Source organism: Camelus ferus, chromosome 26, assembly GCF_009834535.1.
Source record: "Camelus ferus isolate YT-003-E chromosome 26, BCGSAC_Cfer_1.0, whole genome shotgun sequence".
Lineage (NCBI taxonomy): Eukaryota > Metazoa > Chordata > Mammalia > Artiodactyla > Camelidae > Camelus > Camelus ferus.
This window is the reverse complement of record NC_045721.1, coordinates 18,239,908-18,260,230: the sequence shown is the minus strand read 5'-3', so window position 1 is coordinate 18,260,230 and position 20,323 is coordinate 18,239,908. Positions and strand designations below refer to the sequence as shown.

General features: G+C 51.4%; 1 protein-coding gene and 1 long non-coding RNA gene across 5 annotated transcripts in view; one reads left to right on the top strand and one right to left on the bottom strand.

The window, feature by feature from the left end:
* ENPP6 (ectonucleotide pyrophosphatase/phosphodiesterase 6) overlaps positions 1 to 20,323 on the bottom strand; it is an 83,248-nt gene that overhangs the window by 5,133 nt on the left and 57,792 nt on the right. For 2 of the 4 annotated variants that reach the window (XM_032468808.1, XM_032468807.1), the window contains 5 exons: positions 19,425 to 19,536; positions 15,600 to 15,741; positions 14,675 to 14,854; positions 11,637 to 11,774; positions 2,846 to 2,969 (listed from right to left, as the gene is read on the bottom strand). In XM_032468808.1, coding sequence (XP_032324699.1) covers positions 2,846 to 2,969; positions 11,637 to 11,774; positions 14,675 to 14,854; positions 15,600 to 15,741; positions 19,425 to 19,536 — 696 coding nt within the window. Of the gene's footprint in view, positions 1 to 2,845; positions 2,970 to 6,114; positions 8,971 to 11,636; positions 11,775 to 14,674; positions 14,855 to 15,599; positions 15,742 to 19,424; positions 19,537 to 20,323 lie in introns of those variants that run through there. The other 2 variants (XM_032468810.1, XM_032468809.1) reach the window with 2 other exon arrangements.
* Positions 1 to 20,323, top strand: part of LOC116660111 — a 62,421-nt gene that overhangs the window by 33,480 nt on the left and 8,618 nt on the right. The window contains exon 4 of the long non-coding RNA XR_004315496.1: positions 5,907 to 6,121. This is a non-coding gene — a long non-coding RNA (uncharacterized LOC116660111). The remainder of the gene's footprint in view (positions 1 to 5,906; positions 6,122 to 20,323) is intronic.

Below are 20,323 nucleotides of genomic sequence, written 5' to 3'. Positions count from 1 at the left end.
CCAGATGAGGATGGTGGTTACGCTTCTCCAGAGAAGAATCAGCTGCAGCTGAGAGATCAGGGGCAGGGTTGTCCCGGTGACTCAGAAGCAGCTCCCCTCTCTGCTTCTGACTTGCCGTGGACCTGGGTGTGCTGGCCATCCTGCCACACCGCCTGGTGGCCATGTCCCTGTCACCTGTGAAAGTGGCAGGGTATGTGAGGGGGTCATAGACAATAGTAAATCCAAGATATCTCTCCAGCCTTTCAAACATCTACTTCTTTAACATTTGACAAGAAAAACTGAGGTCAAGCTCTACTGACAAAAATGTTAGAAAAGATTCTCTGTTTGTGTTGAAAGTACAAAATCAGATTTTGTGCAGGTAAGCAGGAAGGAGAATTGGGTTTTCTTTCCCACTCTGTCTGGTTCACGGTTCCCTGGCCTGCAGGGTTGGGACTTCGGACCAAATGCAGAGGTGAACCAGGCTGGAATGAGAGCTTCTAGAAAATTCCTGAATAGCAAAACAATTCCTGATCCAATTGGGAGGGCCCAGCCAAGATGGCGTTCGAAGCTGGAATGGGAATCCCAGTTGTTCCCTTGGGTTTTACATTTTGGGGGACATTAAAACCGCTTCTTCTAAAGAGAGAAGGTTCTGGAGGCTCACGCAGCGCCTGGCCACCTTGGGCTGCTTTCCAGGTGCGGCCTGCTAGCTCACCAGGCAGCTCACTGAATCATACTCCTGCTGTCTTATCTCAAATGTGGAGTTCTCCAGGGCAAGATTAGTTGTTCAAATTAGAAACTGGGATTAACCAGAGAGAGGCTATCTTCCAGAATTCTCTCCCTTTCTCTTAGTGGACCAGACTCACGGACTGACTTCTGAAGCTGCATCTGGGCAGCCGCAACGATGCTCAGCCTCCTCCATAAGCGAGAAGTACCTACAATTAGTCGGGAGCAATGTTCCTTTATCTCAAGGTGCAGCTAGATAGCTAATAAAGGCTGCGCTCTTACATTTTCTTCTCGGTAAACAGTGTGTAAAGCCATTCAATCTTCTGTGAGAACTGGAGCCAGAAACGTGACGGCTTGTGGGAGGCTCTCAAGGCTGTATCGGCCTGGAAACGTTTCTGCAATTAGCCCAGTCCATTTTCATCAGGGTTGTCTTTTTATCTATAAGACTTCAGCTTTTCGTTTTAGAGGAGCCTATGAGGGAGGCCTTTGTTAATGGACAAAATCTCCCTGCTGAATTTAACTTGGAGCTATTACAGCTTTGGGCACTTTGTTTATAGTTTCTGGTGGGAGGCTAGGTTTGCTTTTGCTTTAAAATATGCCCGAGACTCTTACTCATAAACACTCCAGCTGACAGCTGTTTTGATTCGCGATCTTACGTCTCTCTCCTGGGGAAGGAGGAGGTGATGGCTTGAACGAAAGCTCCGCTGTCACATGTTTTCCCGTCTAGAGGCCATGGCCCTGGAATGTCGCCAATCTAGTCTAGCAGCTGACCTCAGCAATGTCCTCAAAGCTCCATCCTGCATCCATTTGGCTTTTGAGCTCTGCGGACCTCACCTGGGCTTGGCTAACAGGGGCCGCTGGACGACTGTTACTGGCTGATGGCCTCAGGCTGGGGCATCCTCTGAACTCTCTCTCAGGCCAGTGCCATGAACCCAGCTGGCGCTGTATAAAAATGTGCTGCTGCCGGCTGGGATGCTTGCTTAAAGACAAGGGAACCTGGATTACACGTGGGCGATGACTGGGCCTGAGGTGCTCCCCAGAGGCACCTGTGGAGGGTGCAGAAACTGACACCTCGTAACTCTCCGCAGCTCTCCTGTGGTAGGTGGAGTGACCGAGGCGGGTGGAGTGAAGGGGGCTGACATAGATCTCTGTCCGGTTACATCGAGGCCAAGAGCAGGGCTTCCAGCCGTGATCTCTAACCTATAATCTGAAAGGGAAGTGTGGACTTTCATGGGCTGAAACATTCTGAGCAACATCCAGAAAAGGGAATTTGGAATCTGGGCCTCAGGATGAACTTATTTTATCTGATAAGGAGGGGGCAGAGCAGCCAGAAAGGGGCGCTCATGAGCCAGCCAGTCAGCTGACCGTCGATGGCTGCTGGCTGCTTTTTACTCTAATTTTTTTGTTTTGAAAAAGGGGGTGTTCAGGTAGTAGTACCTTTTGAGTGTTTGATAAACTCTTCCAAATGTGAATTTACAGGACTGTATTAAAGCAAAGGACCAAACAAGCCCTCTCCATCACCCCACCCCCACCACCGCCCTCTCTCCCAGGCCTGGGCGTTTATCTGGTCAAGGAAGGTGCATGAATTCGCTTTCCCCAAGACAGCCCTGGTCATTCGGGCTCGTTCTCAGAGTCAGTCACAAAGCCGCTTCCTCGCCTGCCCCTGAGCACATCCTGGCTTCTGGTTGGGCCCTGCACCGAACGGCCCCCACTGGGGTGGGTGCTCCAAACAGCGGGGGGACTGTGGAAGAGTCAGACCCCGTGAAGTGCTCACGTCAACCTTGAGACTCACAGCTGTCAGCAGCCTGGTGCCTGACAAGCGTCCCTGGACATCAGATAGCTGTGAAATAACATTTTGATGAATTAAGTAAAAAATGAATCGCAAACATGTGGAATACATTTTCTTCGCTGCGCCTGAGATTTAAAACTTACAAGGAGAAGTATTTGGCCACGTTTGCCAAACCCAAGAAGCATTTGAAAGCCAGCCAGCCAAAGGCGTGGAGACCGGCTGGGTTTGCTCAGCTCTGCTCATAAAGAGCGTCTATAAAGAAATCACTGCAGCCTTGACTACCACCGTGAGCCCCCGCTGCAGACGCTTCCTTGGGAGCGGGTGAAGTAAGAGGGTTGGTCATGCCTTGCCTACCGGGTCCAAAGGCCAGGAAGATGCCCCTCATGTCCATGAGCTCGTTGTCGTATCCGTGCCACCCGCGCTGCCAGCCTTCCCTCCTGCCGGTGCTGTTCATCCAGAAAGGAAGCATCTCTCGGTCCTGAAATCAAGTGAGGCACGTACATCACCCTGTGTCCATGCGGTGCTGAATGAGCATCCAGACTACCGCCCAGTGTGGGGATTTCCAGCTCAGCGTTCTCGGCTGGGGTCGTCCAGCCTCAGCGGGATCACTTCCTATGCCAGGGAGCTCAGACCTTACGAGGTGGCCCATTCAGCTGCATAAGAGCTCTAGTTCTGAAGGTATCTTCTTACTTGGGGCTGCACCGTACCTCGTAATCACTGTTAGAGCCACTAAATCTAGCATGTCAGAGACAGAAGGGATGTTAACATGTACCTGTGGTACAATAAAAAATGTAACTGGCCTTTGTCCCAGGTTCCTGGCCCAGAGGTCCTAAACCTTTGGAAATTCCTGAGTGATAGGAGTATTTTTTGTTACTCGTAATGAGCCCCTTTCTCCCATACCTGAGTTTATGCTAATGAGATGACTCACGGGGTGGGAGGAGGGCCCCCCAGATAGCTTCAGGATGGGGGCTGGTCACCAGAGGAACCAACCATGTGATGAGAGGGTGAGACTTTCAGCCCCATCCTCTGACCTCTAAGATTGAGTTCAGTCACTTGGCCAATGATTTAATTACCCAGGTCCACACAATAAAACTCCGTATACAAACCCAGAACAGTGTGGTCCAAGGAGCTTCAGGAGTAATGAACACGTGGCTGTGACAGGAGGGTGGTGCACCCAAAGCGTGGCTTCTCTGCACCCCTCACCCCAGCTTTGCACGATGCATCCTGCCATCGGGCTGTCCCTGAGCAACAGCCTTCGAAGTAAGATTGTCATTGTATGTATAGCCCCTTTCTGAGTTCTGTGAGTCATTCCAGTGAATTATCCAACCTGAAAGAGGGTTGTGAGAACCCTCAGATTCGTGGTCACGTCGGACAAGTGTGGGTAGCCCAGGGACCCAGGACCGCAGCCAGCATTCGGACGTGTGGGCAGTCTTGTGGGAGGGAGCCCCTCAACACGGGGCTCTGCTCCAGCTGGGGGCAGTGTCAGAACTGAATTGAACCCAATTGATATCAGAGAATTGCTGTTGCTGGAAAACGCAGCGTCTCATCCACTCACTTCGTTTTCTAGTGAAGCCATGGAAGCCCGGGGGCAGCCCTGTGTGCCCCACCCCCGCGGCCTCTCTCTGGCTGCATGCCAGGACACACCAGTCCCCCCACCTCCATCCACGTTTGAAGGTAGCAGCTCGTCCTCCTCTTCTCCCAGCCCTCGTGCCTTCACTTCCTTCCACCATTCTGCATTCAGGATGGGTCCCAGAACCGTCACTTCCCGGCCACCCTTCTTTCCTTCAGAACTAAATTTTTCTGGACTGCAGCTGCTGACTTGGGAGACAAAAAGCTTGAAGGCGGTGTTGCAAATCCTAAGGCGGCTGCAGCCAGCTGGACACAACCCGAGCCCTTCATGGCAGACTGAGCATCCATTCCTGATATTCCAATCATCTTCCTGCTAAGCAGGCTTTACCGTTACAAGTGTTCCAAATGCAGGAGGCAAAGCTGACCGGGCGTGATGAATGAATGCAAGCAGAACAGCTGAAGCACCGGGGATTTACAGCTTGGCTCACAAGACCCGTCATAGTACATGTATTTAGTGTGCAGTACGGTTCACCAGGAGCCTCTGAGGACATCCACTTAATTGTCATTACCTCCCAGTGTGGATGGTATTATTTTTCTCGCTTTGGCACAGAGAGGTTAATTGACACTCTTAAAGTCACACAGCTGTTGAGAGGCTGGGATTGGAACCCAGGTCGTCGGTCTCCTGGCCCTTGTACACCTTCCAGGACCCCACGGGCAGGGCTCCTGCCAGCACTGGGCAGTGGGGTGTCCTTGTCCCTTGCCTCTCTGCTTGCTGAGTGGTGGCCAGTTACAGAGTATGGAGTTGAGATTTTGGAATAGGCTTGGTGTGGGGTTAAATTCCAGTTTGCCACTTTCTAGCTCTGTGATCCTTGATGAGCCCTGTGCCTTCCCCAGGCTTCAGCTTTCTTGCTGGATGCAATAATGCCTGCCTCGGAGAGATCCTGGAGGACAACCCGACTGTGTGCTAAGTGCCTGACACACACTAGGTCCTCGATAAATGGCTGGGAATGGTCACCAGATGCCACCAGCCCCAGGGCGAGGCGCTCAGGTCCCGCAGCAGCGCACTGGAGGCTGCGAGGCTTGAACCCTCCTTTGCTTACTTAGCTGTCATATCCCATTGCACGCCGTCCAGTCTCACCCCATAAATCGCTTTCTGGCGTTACCGCTTTCCAAATTGCACTGTTTCATTGACTCTCTGTTTCCTGAATCTCCACCATCCCTTATCCCTCCTTCTCCAGCTGCAGCTTGTATTTTGCTGTGGGAATGTTTTTATTAACTGACTGCATTTCTGACTTGTTACACAGTTTTTTGTTCTTTGTCTGTGTGATGATTGGGACAACTTGTCCCAATCTAGTTTCACTGGCTGCTTCCCGTCTCAGCCCATGAGGCAGTGAGTCCTGAAGCCCTAGGTGGCACATTTTGTCACTAGAGACTTTGCCAGTTGAGAACCCCGGGGGACATATGTGTCCCATGACAAAGGGACAGGTACAAGGAGACGAAGCTGATTACCTGATTTTAAAACTCCAGTCTAAATTCTACAAACACCAATATACAGCAATGAAAAATCCCAGCCCTGAAGGTAATGGGCGACTCTGTCTGATCGTAGGTAAATCCTCTAGTTTTCATTAACATGACAAGTTGCTCCAGGGAAACAACTATTCTTACTGATTTTAAAAAGTCATAATAAACTGGCTGGTTACGTGAGAAGCTAAGTGACAGAAAGGATTACTGGACGTAATCTAATCACATCGCATAATTAACCTCCAGAAGGTGCGCTGATAATCTGCCTCCTTTTCCCTTCCTGGTGGCTGTCACTGCTTCACTGCTTAATTCTGTGCCCTCACAGGACCCTACCCGTGCCCACCTCGGCCGCTGTGGATACGTACCATCCAGGGCAGCCCTCAGACCTCGCAGCTTGGAGCAGGAGTCCGCAGGCGGGGGGTCCCCAAGATACTGGCTGAGGAGCCTCCCCTCTCCACCCCGATCCTGACCCAACGAGGCCCAGGGACTGCCACACAGCGCCACCTAGTGACATCTGGGGGAGGTGCCCAGACCCTGCAGGTGAGAGAGGGTAGAGGGTGTGTGTGTGTGTGTGTGTGTGTGTGTGTGTGTGTGTGTGTGTGTGTGTGTGTGTGTGTGTGTGTGTGTGTGTCCGTGTGTGTCCGTCCATCCGTGTGTGTCCCTGATGGCGTGCGGGAGGAGGCACTGAGTTAGGAGCCTGTTTATTCAGCTCAGGAGACAAAAGCGAGCTCTGACTGCTCCAGGCGCTCTGCTGGGCTTCCTTCGGGGGACACAGATGAGGAAAGTGGTTCCTTCGCCTTAAAAAGCTTATCCTGAGTGAGCAAGGAACAATCTGTATTGATTCCCAAGCAAGCCAGAGCCAGGGGTGGGCGCCTGAGGCCGCAGCAGGGAGGAAGGTTCACGCAGGGCGGAGGCCTTTGGCTTGAGAGGAGCGGGGAGGAGCCCTGAGGTGAGCATCACTGTCAGGCTGCTTTCCAAAGAGGAACCAGGGCACCCCGACTGGCTTTTCCCACCTGGCATCCAGTCTCCTGAGCAGGTGCCTGGGTACATTGATGGTTAAACATTTTAACCATCACCCCTCGTTTCAACCACTGAAAGTATAATTGCTGCTGGAGAGTGGGGTCAGGGACCCGAGTCTCCCCTCTTACTCTCTTGATGAGGCCTCTCCCCTGATCTCTAGGACACCGGGAGACACAGTTGAAATCAGGTCAGATTAAAATACATTGCTAAAATGTGAACACCTGTCTAAAGTGTGTGAGGGTCCAAATAAAAATTAAATCCACATTGTTCTCCTAGGGCAAGGTTATTACAGGAACTTCTCACACACACACACCCCCAAATGCAATACACTGACATCATCTCAGGCTGAAAAGGCACCCAATAACGTCTCAGACGTGGCTTCACTTAGAACCCGCGTGGAGGTGACGGCAGTCTGGCTGGCCCTGGTGGTTCTGCTGTAGGGTTAGGCTGAGCTGTATGGCGTCCATCACAAAGCACCGCTTCTCCAGTTTTGTGGCGTTGCTATTTTAAATCCTTCTCCTGAGGGGCTTCCTGTGGGGATGACCCCTGGGAGCCCCCGGGAGTGGCGGTTATGAACCTTCAGATATGCGTTTGCCACACGCCAGCGCAGAGACGGGTCCCTCCCACAGGTCCTCTTTCTCCATCTTAGAAGGCTGCCTCTCTGGAACAGAAGTTAATTGCTCAGGCCTCAGGCCCTGGTCTGACCCTGGCAGGCCCGCAGCCACGTACACCCTAATCCTGGAAATGGAAAATGCCAGACAGCAGAATCAGCAGGGACCAAGGGCCGCAGAACTCTCTGGAGACTGACCCTGGTCACCTCCAGAAAGCAAGCAGCCTCCAGCCCTCGACACCCAGCTTCCTTATGCACCATCGGTCGGGCCTGGACAGAACCACTCCAGCTGCGACTAAAACTCAGGGGCTGTGTTCTCCAGATTGCCTTGATTTCCCCAAATCTGGGTCTCAGACTAACTTCCTTTGAGCTGAGCCTGGCATTTCATACCCTTCACCAGTTTCCACCATAAATCTTCCCCTGGAGACAGGTGTGGCCTCCCTGGGGAGCTTGGGCCCGAGCGTGCTGCATTTCCCGCCTCTCAGACGGGAGTCCAGAAGGCCAGCGAAGCACCACGTCTCACAGTCCTTCACCAGGTGGCCACATCTGGCCACCTTTCTGAGCCCAGCGGCATGAGGGGAACACCGTTCCGGAGAGGCCACAGGAATTGGCCCTTGAGGCCAAGTGGTGGCTGGGGAGAGCTGGTGTGTCCGTCTGCCCTCGGGCTCCGGCTGCGGGCTGACTGGAGCCAGGACAGCTGCTCTTAGTGGTTTCAACACCTTTCCTCTGTTGAAATCTCTTCCAGGGCTGCGAATCATTAGCCAAAGTTAAAGTCGTGATTTAGCTTTCCTCTCTAGCTGGTGACTGATTTACAAACCTACAAAGTAAACAACCCATCGACAAGTAGCCAAGAACTGACTGACTGTCTCAATATTTATGAATTCATTTATTCATGCATATTCCACAAACATGAGCCTCTGCCGTGTACCAGTTTCCATAGAGGAAAACAAAGGTCAAGATGCCACACACCTGCCCTCAAGGAGCTTCCACCCCAGGAAGGACGAGTTCAAAGGCAGACGGAAAAACCCTGCACCTGGGAGGTGCTGCGGGGCTTTGTGGGAACTCCAAGACGGAGGAAATTGGGGACGAGCTGGGTGTTTCGTGGAAGAGGTGGTATGTGAATTGGGCTTGAAGAACAGGTGGGAACTGGGAAGGAGAGGGTACACCAGGGATTCCACTCGTGACTCACTGGGCTCATCGATGTTACCGGAACCCGCTGAGCCCAGGTATGGAGTCGGGAGAGCGTGCAGTACGTGGGGACCAACCACTTAGTCCCCAGCACTTCAGTCTTGCTTTGGAAAAGCCATTTTCACAAATATGAAAATGTTGGTTCAATATGTGCAAATCTCCCATGACGGTGAGAGGAAAGCAGAGGGCTGGCGGTTAGGAAGCGCTTTTGCGCTGTGACGAAGGCAAGAAAAAAATGTATGACAATGTTAGAACTTTTGTGAAGGTGCGGAGACTTCTCTCCAGACCCCGCTGGGTGAGTCCGTAATTCCAAAACATGACAGCAGAAATCCACTGGACATTTTGATGGACGATGTGAAGGATCTTTGGAGACCTGGAGGGGCTGTGTGGTTAAGGGTTGCACCCGGGTTCATATCCTTTGTCACTCCTAGCTCTGTGACCTCAGTCAGGACGTTTAAAACTCGGAGCCTCACTTCTCGCAGCAAAATTGGGAGACGTCCACGATGCAGGAATAGTGACCAGGAGACGCTTGAGTCAAGAGAGCTGTCACTGCCGACACTGCCTGTTGTTTCTGTGACCAAAATTTTAGAAAGAAAAATTTCTAGATGTACTTTTGATCTGAAAAATGTGAACAACTAGATGCACGTGTCACTGAAACTTTGGGGGCTGGTCGTGGGGAGCCCACCCTGAAGTCTCTAACGATCCATGAGAAACGAAGGTTACTTCTACAGCGCTCACTGTCACTGTTAAAGGTGCGTGAAATACCACTGACAGTCTCCATGCTCAGTGGGTCAGGTCGGCATAAGAAACGTAAGAATTTGTGGGGAACGGCTCACAGCCTCGGTCCCTCAGCTCCGCGCTTCTTCCGACTTGTGAGTTACAGCACCCGGGGATTACGGCGCGTGCTCCTCCCTCACTGAAACTCCCAATGGTTTTTTGCTGCACGTAAGATGGGATTTGAAGTCTTGCCGGTGGCCTGGCCGGCTCAGGCCCCTGCTCCCCTGGGCGGCTCTGGGCATGTCTCTGTCCCTCCCTTCAGTCCCCGCACTCGGCCACTGGGCCCATTCCTGCAGTTCCTTTAGTGCTCAAAGCTCTTTCCCACTTCAGATTCTTCAAGCGTGCAGCTCCGTCAACCTGGAAAGCAGCCCCTCCTCCTGCCTCACTGACAACCGCTCAGTCCTTCAAGTCCCAGTGTGGAGGTCACTTCCTCCAAGAGACCTTCTGCCCCTCATCCGAATGGGCTTTCCTCTCCTCCCAGACGGTCTCTTTCACGACACCCTTTTCCCTTTTAACACCGACTGCACTTGGTAATTACACATTTGTTTGTATGGCACATGTGCTTAATTAATATTTGGCTCCTTCATGGGCTGTGAGCTCCCAGGGGCTCCTTGCTGTAACTGGAATTAGAACTTTGGTAGGTTACACGGAGTAGGCACTCATCAAATGTGTGCTGAATTTAGTAGATGGATGACTTTTTTTAGGCATGTGGATTTTGGAAGAATGTACTTGAGTTTGGTGGGAACTATCCACAGAATCTCTCCACTTTGCATTCTGCCACGTCCCATATGCCAAGGACATTTAGCATCCCTGGACTTGCCTCCTGGGGGCCCTTGGCCCACTCTCCGTATTGTGACAACCCAGTCCGCTCCAGCCCTGTCCAAGCGCCCCCCGATGGAGGGATGGGTGCAGAGCATGAGTAAGTGAAAAGGACTGTGGGAAAAGCACGTGGGGGCTGGGGGGGGGTGAGGCCAGCTTGTGCGCCACGCAGATGTTTCGGTGAAGAGTGTGACCCTTGTCTTCTGGCGAGGACAAGCAAAGAGAGGGTTTCCAGGGGACAGTCACCAGATCTGAGGGAGACAGGGACGGGGGCATCAGTTAGGAAGCCCTGTTTTCCATCCTTGAAGAAAGGAACTTGGCAGGTGTGACAGGCTAAGGCTTGACCTATGTGGGTGGCCTGTTTTTTTGTTTTTTTGTCCCTTCATGGTTAGTGCTCTGGGAAGATGAACATTTTCAGATTTCTGCCCCTGCAGGAGGGGAGGCCAGAGAAGGGACTGGCAGCAGTGGGAAATCCAGCCTGTTGTGCATTAAAGAGTGCAGTGAGAATCAAACCGCGGGAGCCACTGGGCAGGGAGCTGGCTTTCATAAGGCCACGTCAGCAGTCACACTGAGTAAGTGTGCAATTCCAGGTGACAAATTAAATGTTTCCCTGTGTTTATCTTTTTCGGTGACAGCTCTCCCAAGTGGCCATTTAAAAAAAATGAACTCGGTTGCATCTTCCTGTTAGAGCAGCTGCCTCAGAGTCTGCACAATTTAATGTGATGGCAAAAAGTTGGTGTTTACATGGGAATGACATTGTAAATGCTACGTAAATAGCTGTAAACACGATGTAAATCCGATGTAAACAGTTGCTGACATGCGGCAAATTGAAGTTTTGCTTTTTGGAACTTTCTGGAATTTTTTTCCCAAATATTTCTGATCCATGGTGGGTTCAATCTGCAGATGCACATCCTCAAATTCCACTGTACTTCGTTGGCCTCAACCAATGACTCTCACGTGCCAGCATCTGCCACCGTCTTTCACCCCATAGTCTGATCAGTCTGCAGCCCATCTTCCCAGCCCAGGCCCTCTCCAGGAACTGATTCTAAACGGGCCGTGACCACGGGTTCCTGCGGGGTGGCCCTTCCCATGCTGGAAGCTGATGCAGGAGCCTGGGGAGCCTGAAGCCCAGGCAGGCAAGGAGGAGGCTGCTAGAGTCATTGGGGCACAAGGCAGTTAGGGTTTGGGCCCAAAGTGCAAGATAAGCTCTGTAAAATCAGGCTGGCAACCCAGGGAACCTGGATCTACGGAGTTCTGTTTGCCAATCATTTCTCTTTAAGGTGAAAGTAAAGCTGAACCTTTTTGCTGCCCTAAAGCAACTGCTTTGGTTCACAGTAATTGTTCCAGTTTAAACTGAAGAGGTTACATTATAAGCTGGGTAATTGAGTTAAGGCCCGTTGGTTAAAATACAACAAGTCTGGAGCCGTGAAGTCTAACCCGTGACTCCGGGTGGGGGCCTCCAGTTTGAGTCTGCAAAGTCGTCTGACCAAGCCTTTCGATTCTCCAAAGAAGGAAATAATGCAACAAATGATACTTAAGTGAAAATGGAATTTTTTCAAGTGGAAAAAGTGAATAATTATTACCTTTGGCTGTTTGACAGAATTTGTATAATGAATATCTTGTCATCTGTTTTACATTTACCTCAGTTATGAACCATCCTTCATCGGCCACTAAGGTCAAAGGAGAGACAAATCTCCCTTTCTTGTAATAGAACCTGCCCGGTATGGCTTCTTTCTCGTAGACAGTCATGTGCTCCACTGTTCTCAGTTTGTTATATATCTGCAAAGACAACCAAGAATGACCAGTTTTGCATTTTCTTTCTTAAACATGTGTGAATATTTATTGGAACTGGAGCAGAGGGAGGACTTTATAAAACCAAAGGAAGAAATTACCCAAACACTGGATAGATTTGACTACATAAAAATGAGAAACTTTTGCATATCTTAGAAAACATGGTGGCCTTATCTAGGAAGGCTGAAGAGCCACATGCCCTACGATCTAACCAGTCAACCCCCAGGGGTATAGTGAGAACCCCTCATACATGTGCACCTGTGGACACATGGAGATACATTGCAAACTGGAACAGCCCAAGTGCCCAGGGATAAATGAAGCATAGTGTGTTTCCATGGGGGAATACTACACAGCAACGAAGATGAGTGAATTACAGCTTCACAGAACACCTTGAAGAATCATGGAGCTCTTAGTTTGAGGGGAAAAAGTAAGTTGCAGAAGAAGACAGACAAGATTATTCCTATTACATGAAGCTGGAATAACTATAAAACTAAAGAACATATATGGTAAAAGAGAATTATGGAAATAATAACTCACAATTTAGGACAGTGGTTTCCTCTCAGGGGGCAGAAAAGGTGATGGAGCCTGAGAAGGGCACACAGGAGGAACCATCACCAATGGTCTTGTTCTATTTCTTAAATGTTTAGTGGATACATGGTGCCTGTTGTTACATTTTCCTTGATACCTTACACATAGCTTATAATGTTTTTTGGTATCTCTCAATAATTAATGAACAAATTACAAAAATTTATGGCAAAAATACTATAGTGAAACTAAAGGGTGAGTGAGACATTTGTCTGCCTCATGTTAAATACCACTAAGATCAAAGAAAAACAATTTATTCTTTGACTCGACCTAGAATATATCCAGCCTACACCTGATCTTAAAACTACTGGTAATCCTTTGCCACTAATCACACGGCGACTTTACGTAAACCCGGTACATGTGCCCAGTATTTAGCAGCAGCTTAAGTCTTTATGGCTAAAAGTAAAATCAACCGGCTGATGTTGATTTAGCCAAATCGGACATATACTCCTGGGTAGACCTGATTATAAAACTGAGTTTATCAACTCAACTCTGGAAAATAATCAGTCTTTAGGCTGATTAGGAGAGAGTTTCCAATAGCCCCAGGAGTTACAGTTTCCTACTTAAGAAAATCCGTAGTTCTTAAGGAGAGTAGGGTGCCTTTCCAGGAAGATTTTGTATAAGTGAAAATTCTGATGGCTCGTGACAGGTCTCACAAACTGTTGTGTCCATCACACGACAAACTGTCACCCAAACACAGCCCCTACTTTTGAATAATCTACCAACTGCTTTCGGCAGCTTGCAGCTGCCTGGCATACACACCACGCTGGAGGAAAGCAGCTCTTCCCAGCTCATAAACTGCTGATGCGCTAAGATTCTGGAGATGGCATGGCCCCCAGGTGCCAAGTTGGAGACACAGATGGTGTTCTTTGCCAGGAAGACAGAACTTCTATGCAAGAAGCCATTTACTCTGGGACCTGCCAATACATAAAAGATTCTTCCCAGTTTCATATTTCAGGGGTTCATGGGAACTCTGTGCAAACACATTCAGCACCTCTACTTCCTGACCAAGGAGCCTGAGGAAAAGGGGCACCTACGTGGGGACTGGGGCACAGTGGCATTGTGGGCAACTCTGCTCCTCAGCCCCAGACAGACAGCTGAGACTCTGACATGGGAGTGGGTGCGGTTGAGAGGAGGGTCTCTCTCTCTCTCTCTCTCTCTGGGCCAAAAAGGAGGGACCCCAGCCTAGCCCAGTGCTCCAGCGATACCAGCACCTGTCTGTCGCCAGCTACATCACTGCCGTGATGATGGATGGAGGCACCAGGCCCGGCCAAGGCCGATTCCTGACTCCCTGGGGTTGGCAACCCGACTGGCAGCAGCGGGGCCTCCCCCCAGGAAGAGACTCACTTCCTGGTACAGAGCAGTTTTCTCTGGGAGCGGGCAGAACCCCAGGGTCTGTCCGGGAGACAACCAGGCAGCGTGCGGCAGAGCCGTCAGCCAGAGGGGCCGCCTGCTCCTTCGTCTTCACAGCATGACTGACCACCCGCTGCCTGACAGCGCTGTTGTTTGGAGGGAAGGGTGAGTAGCAGCCTCGTCACCTCAGGGTGCTGTGCTCCTGGAGCGAAGTGACTGCAGGGAGGAGAGCTTTGTCCCCATGGCCTGCACGCTGTGGGAGCTCAGCCACAGCCTCTTGGGAACGCCCCCCTCGGATGGTGATAATCGTCATTAGTGACACGGACAAAGCCCTTGCAGGGCCCAGCACACTTCTCCGCACTTCACAGCCGCCCAGGAGGGCTGCTCCGAGGACACCACCACCCCTGACAGTGAAGAAGCAGAAGGGCCAACCAGCTGTTCAGTTGATGAGAGCTGGGATGGAAACCCAAGCCGGGTGGCTCCCGAGATCAGGACCTGACCCCCGCCCCACAGGGCCTCAGCCGTGTTCATCTGGCACCTTCTTATCTCCAGGTCCCTGATGGAGACAGATCGGACCGGTGGCTTCCTTGCAGAGAAGAGCATTCTGTGTGCATCCGGGATCCCCCAGATGTGCCGCGTGTTGGCCAAGAATAAAACAGCCCTATTCAGGGCTGAGCACTTAACAGGCTAAGCACCGCACATCCTCTATGTCAGTTACGCCCACTGGCACTGGATGCCCATTTCAGAGAAGAGAAGACAGAGGCATGGGAGGATGAACGCCCTGACAGAGGCCACTCAGTGAGGGAGGGACAAGGTGGGCCATCTGTCTCCAGAGTCCCAGCTACAGGACAAAGACCAAACTGGAGCAAAGGCCACTGAGGTGCACCCCGGCCCGAGCCCCTCCCCTGGCCCGCCTGCCCACCCCGTCCCCACATCAGGGCCCGTCTTGCCTCAGAGTGTTTCCCGGGGGCTGGCCACAGGCTCACAACCGGTCCTCGGTCCTTCACTTGCTGCAGGTCCCTCAGGCTGATGTACTTATTCAGCTCGATCACTTTGTCCATCCAGAAAATGTCCGTCATCCCGTGATCGGAGAAGATGATGACGTTGAGGTCGTCCTGCAGCTGCCGCTCCTGCGGGGGGGCGGGGGCAGTCAGGATGGCGCGCGGGGGGGGGGGGGAGCCTCTTACACGGCGAGTCTTGCAAAGTGATGTTTTCAACTACAAGCTATAGGAGAAAGGCTTCTTCCCCAGTTCCGAATTTCATCACCTCCTCGTCTGCCCTGATGAGACAGTTCAGAATCGCAGCAGAAACACTCGGGGAAAGAGAGAGCCCACTCTATCCAATTCGTGCTAGAAATAATGCACACAGGGCCTCCACCTTTGCAGGTGGCCTCCCTGCTTTCATCTTCTCTGGGTTTTTCAACAACCTTGGGTGGAAACATGACGACTGTCACTTGCCCATTTTACAGCTGTGAAAAATTAAGCCCAGGAAAGAATTTTAAAAATAATACTCTGCTGACAGTCATTGAGGGAGGGTGTGGCAGGATGAGGGAGAGAACCCAGGCCTGGTTTCCACGCCCCCACCAACCTGGTTCCCAGACTTAATAGGTCTGGTAAAGATCGGGGCCATCTTGCCAGCTAAGCTGGGCAATCATGCGGATCTGGGTCATTTCAGCCCTGCTGGCCCGGCCGTAAACCAGGGGATCTCTTGGTACCTGGAGAGAGGCTGTGTGAAGAAGAGAGACCCCTCAAGTCCCGTGCTGGCCTGGCCCGTGCTCGGCAGCGAGGAGGAGGAGGTTGGGGGTGTGACAGTCATGGATACAGAAGGAGAGGAATGAGAGGGAAGGGTAGCCCCGGGGACCCTGTTCTCGGTCACCTGGATCCACTTGGTCATGTACTGCAGGACGGTGTCCACAGCCTTCAGGGCGTCTTTTCTCTGCGGGGACGAGGGCCCGTAGTGGTGGCCTTCCACGTCGATGCGCTCATGGTATATGGCCGCCAGGTCGGCCCGGCCGCTCCTGCAGGGAGCAGGGAGAGGGGTGCGGTTCAGAGAGGCCCGCCAGCTTCCCCCGGCTCACCCCCAGTCCTCATGGAGGCCCTGCCGCCCCTAAACCCTGCCCTGTGGGCCAGGCGAAGCCGATGCCTTAAAACAAATGGGGGTAGGGGTGGGCGGTTCTCCATGGGAGAAATGGGAACTCTGCACCAAGACGTACCAGTCCTCAGCACCTTGGTGACAAAAGTCATGTTTATGGGTCACCTCCCCTCTCTGCTCATCACGTCCCAGAGTCAGAAGATGTAGCAGCAGGCGGCGACAGTTCACGTGGTTGGCTGCTGCACTGAGTTCCATGACCTGCTCCGGGTCGCTACATTTTAGACCCGTTGCCCTAGTGCAGCAGCCACTGGGCTGGGCTCTTTGAGGCTACTTGCCATGCTCATAACTTCCGTACGGTCAGAAAGCCAGCCAGGCTCGCCGTCAGGAAGCGGTCAGCCCCGGACGCCGGGAACACTGGCTGGGGTGCTTGTGCTCAGGGGATTCCCACGCAAGCCTTTGGTGAAAGGCTTCGACGCCGCGGTGCGTTGATTCATGAGGGCCCCGAGTCTGCGAGGGCTGAGTGCTCTGGCCTGTTCGGAGCTGGGCTGACAAATTCTCGGTTGCCGGCTGTTTTCCACACGGATCTGGTCTCCATCCCAGGCCAGCTCGTTTATAACGGAGTGCTTGGGCGAGGGGTGAAGGGGGAGAGGCCTGCAGACCTGTTATTGGCCGCTTACAGCTTTAAGCCCAGGAACCAGGCCAGGAGGACATGTGGCCATTGGCCCGGTTACCCGAGAGCTGCAAGGGCCCCCACCCTGGGGTTTCAGGACACCCAGCTCCCCCATCACCTTCGGATTCTGTCCAGATTTCTTTTCAGTGTAAACAGTTGAGACTGTCACGTCCATTTTCCTCACTGAAGTGGGGCTCAAAGAGGGAAAAATTAGGGAGAGAGAATGGAGGCAGTAAAAGGAATGGTTGAAGTTACTAACTGTTAATACGGCCAAAAAATAACTGCCTGTCTTCAGTGCCACACTCAGGTCGTGTCTACTAAACCTGCTTACGGGTCACCAGACGTAACTACCAATGAGAGCCCAGACTCTGTAAACTCAGTTGTCATCCTGTAGGAAACCAGTGAAATGACAATTCTTTTTATCTGATAGAGGGAGCAGTCCCAAAGATGGCGGTTTGCTTGTCCTCGGGTTACTAGGCATCTCTGCATCCACAACACTGGAGTCACATCAGTCGCCATCATTGTCTTTCTTCTGATGTGTGCGTGTTTCTCACGTTCTCCTCATCATCTCCTGGTTCCACGAGTAATAAATTAATTTGAACTTTAGCAGAATTCTCATATGTATTTGTACTGAGCCCATGACAGAGTTTTAATTTTGAAAATTATATTTTGTCAGGGCTTTGGAACTAGTCAAGTCTAGGTTCCAATTCTGGCTTCTCTTCTTACAAACCTGGAGGTCTCTGATGAATGGCACAGGTATTTCTAAGCCTCAGTTTCCCCGTTTGAGAAACCTTCTCAGAGGGCTGAACTGGAAGTTAAACGAGCTGATGTCTGTAGAGTGTTTGACGCACTGTAAGAGGGAGGCCAAGGGAAGGGAACGCCTCCTATTTCTCTTTTCCTTCCAGATGCCCCCGGTGGCTTTTCCTTGTGTGCAGAGCAGGGAGGGGACCCTGGTCTCTGCTGAGCCTGTATGCCCACCCCATCCTCCTCCGAGTCCACAGGGAGGGAGGAGGGACAAAGGCCAGGACCCCATCCTCCATTCGCTCCTTTATCAACTCCGGCAGCCACTGAGGTTCTGGGATCCTGGCGGAAATCCCCTCGAGCTGTTCTCCCCAGCCCGGAGCTTGACAAATACAGTAGCTCTGTCCACCACTCCTGCAGCCCAGATGTTACTTGCCCAGCTCTTTTGAGAGACTGCATCCGTCAGTCTGTCCTCTCCAGGCAGCCAGGCTGGTCCCGCCACCACCACTCACTGCGGCCGCTGCGCCCCCTCCCCTGAGATGAGCCACTCATGATCACACACCTTTTCCAGCATGAACGCCCTGCTCTGTGAGCCTCAGGACGGGGGTTCTGCTTGGACCAGCCAGCCTGCAGGCCAGCGCCGACCCGGGGTCCTCGTGACTGTCCACCCCGAGCCTTCCACCTGTGACTCACAGTGGGGTATACAGTGAGAGGTCGCTCAGCTGTCAAGGCGAGATGAATGCGAAGTGACTACACTGCCAAACAGAGCACTGGATTACTTGGAGGTATCTGTACAATGACTACATTCCAGATTTTCCTGTTTGATATGGCAACAGGCCATAGGGGTGGCTGGCATTTTGGGTACGTAGGAAACAGCATCAAATAAACATCGAGCTTTTCCAGAGCTCCAGCTTTGCTCATCTGTATAGGCTAGGCTGCTCTGCTTTGCTTGCACAAGTTAGACGGAACACAATACTCCAGTTCATCACACGCGTGGTTTCCCAGCACGTGCAGGCAAAAAGGAAAGCAGAGTAGGGAGCAGGCGGGACCACGTGACACACCTGAGTCTCAAACCGTGTGCAAAGAATATTGATTTCAAGGTGACTTCCTCCAGACCCTGCCTCTTCCCTCTCCACCTCCCACCCAGCCAAAAACAACAAAAACCCATGAAACTTTTAAATTTGTTACTTCTCAACTTTTAAGTATTTTAAACCTATTTTCTCTCCACCTTGTCAATCAGAGCCTAAACCTTCACGTGCCCCGAAGGACACTTCTGACAGGTGCTCAGGGCACTGGAGTCATTCTCAGCAGCAGTGAAGGCAGGAGTGCTGCCTTCTCCTTCTGCAGATCTGGGGGTGGGGGGTGTCGAGGCGGGGATGGGGGGGTGACTGCTGCTCCCTGTGACCGTTGAGGAGGAGGGGTGAGAATAGGAGTCACAGCTGGTAACTCTACATCTGAGGCAGTCTTAGTTGCAGGTCAGTCGGTGTGGTTAGTGCCAGTGACCGGTACACCGTGCCTGGGGTATGCTGGCTCCCGGTGTCTGCCTGGCTTGAAACCAGGCCCTTTCACTTGGGAGGATGAAAGTCCTTTCCAAGTCTCTATGCTGATCACTGTGGGTCTTCTGCTTTGAACCCACCCACGAGACCCATTCGGCAGCCGAGGTGACCTCGCGTCCAGCCCCGGGATTGTGAGAAACCTCAACATCTTTCGCCTCCTGGTTGCTGATCTCTCATCAGACCCTCACCTGGTCTCCCATCTTGACTTTCACTTCTGGTGTCTTCTGAGACTGACTTGAGGCTTTGTCCCGACCCGTCTTTCTGATCAGTTTCCCGGACACACTCTTGTCTGCTCTTTGGGAGCGCACTATTGATTTCTGCATTTTTCAAACTGGGTGTGATAGTTTCGTGTGGGAGAGGGCAAAAAAGGTTCTATGTTCTAATATGCTAACGTGCGTGGTACATTTCCGAGAATCTGGTAGAGTGGGCAATTTTTCCAAACTTCTTCCACCACAGAGCTCCCTTTCTGCGCAATACTTATTAATATCTTCCGCTAGAAGGGAGCAATCACTGTGTGAGAGGCTCCCCACCTCTCTGAGACATTGTTTCCCCTGTACCAAGTCTTCTTAATTCCCTTTAGCATTCATTATTGGTCCTTTTCAAGGGAGAACAGTGGTATGGCTAGGACCTGGGGACACTTACTTGAAGGAGTCAAGAGCGTCGCTGACTGCATTGGCAAAATTGATGTCCGTTGGGACATTCTTATATTCAAGGCAGTAAGTAGGTCTGACACCAAGAATCTCAACCTCACAGCCTAAGAAGGAAAAAGATGGTGAATGGTTACTTTCTTCAATAATCGAGATAAGGTTATGAGCCTATTTTAGGAAGCAAATACCATTAGTTAAAGTAGAGTTTTTTGTTCCTTTACATGAAGTAAAAGAACTTATTGTTGACGGTGCATTTAACTCTAATTTTGTTTAACTGGAGCAGAGGTTCTTAAATGTCATATCTACACAACGCTGATGTCACATGACAGGGACCAGCAAAAACTGGTCAACGGTTGTCTCTCCCAATTTGAAACAACAAAAATGAGTTAGTACACAGAAGTGTTTAAATCAAGACTTTTATTCCTATAGATGTTGTATAACTGCTAATTCTAGTGTATCTTTGCCCATTTGAGAATCAATTATTAAGGAGTATCTGATTAGTCTGGGAATAATAAAATAAATACTTCACTAGTCTAACTGGACTCAGAAGTACTGTCTAAAAATCACCGACTTAAAGCAAGGGTTCTGAGCCATGACCTTGCCTCTCCCAAAATGAAGTCAAAGAATGAAAGGCATTCAATGTTAGGAGCTGCCCGGGCCTCAGCTTTTCTGCCCCAGACCCCTGAACAAGTAGTTAGTTGCCCTGAAGAAGAGACACCCAGCCTTATTATCAGAAAATAGGGCCGGAGACAAATGACCCAGGCTCAGTTTAAGTTAGTTGAATATATTTATTTGGTACCTACTGTGAACTAGTCACTATTCAGACATAACGGAAACAAAAATATATCAGCCAGGGTCCCCACCCTGTTGCGCCCCAGTCTAGTCTAGTTGGGG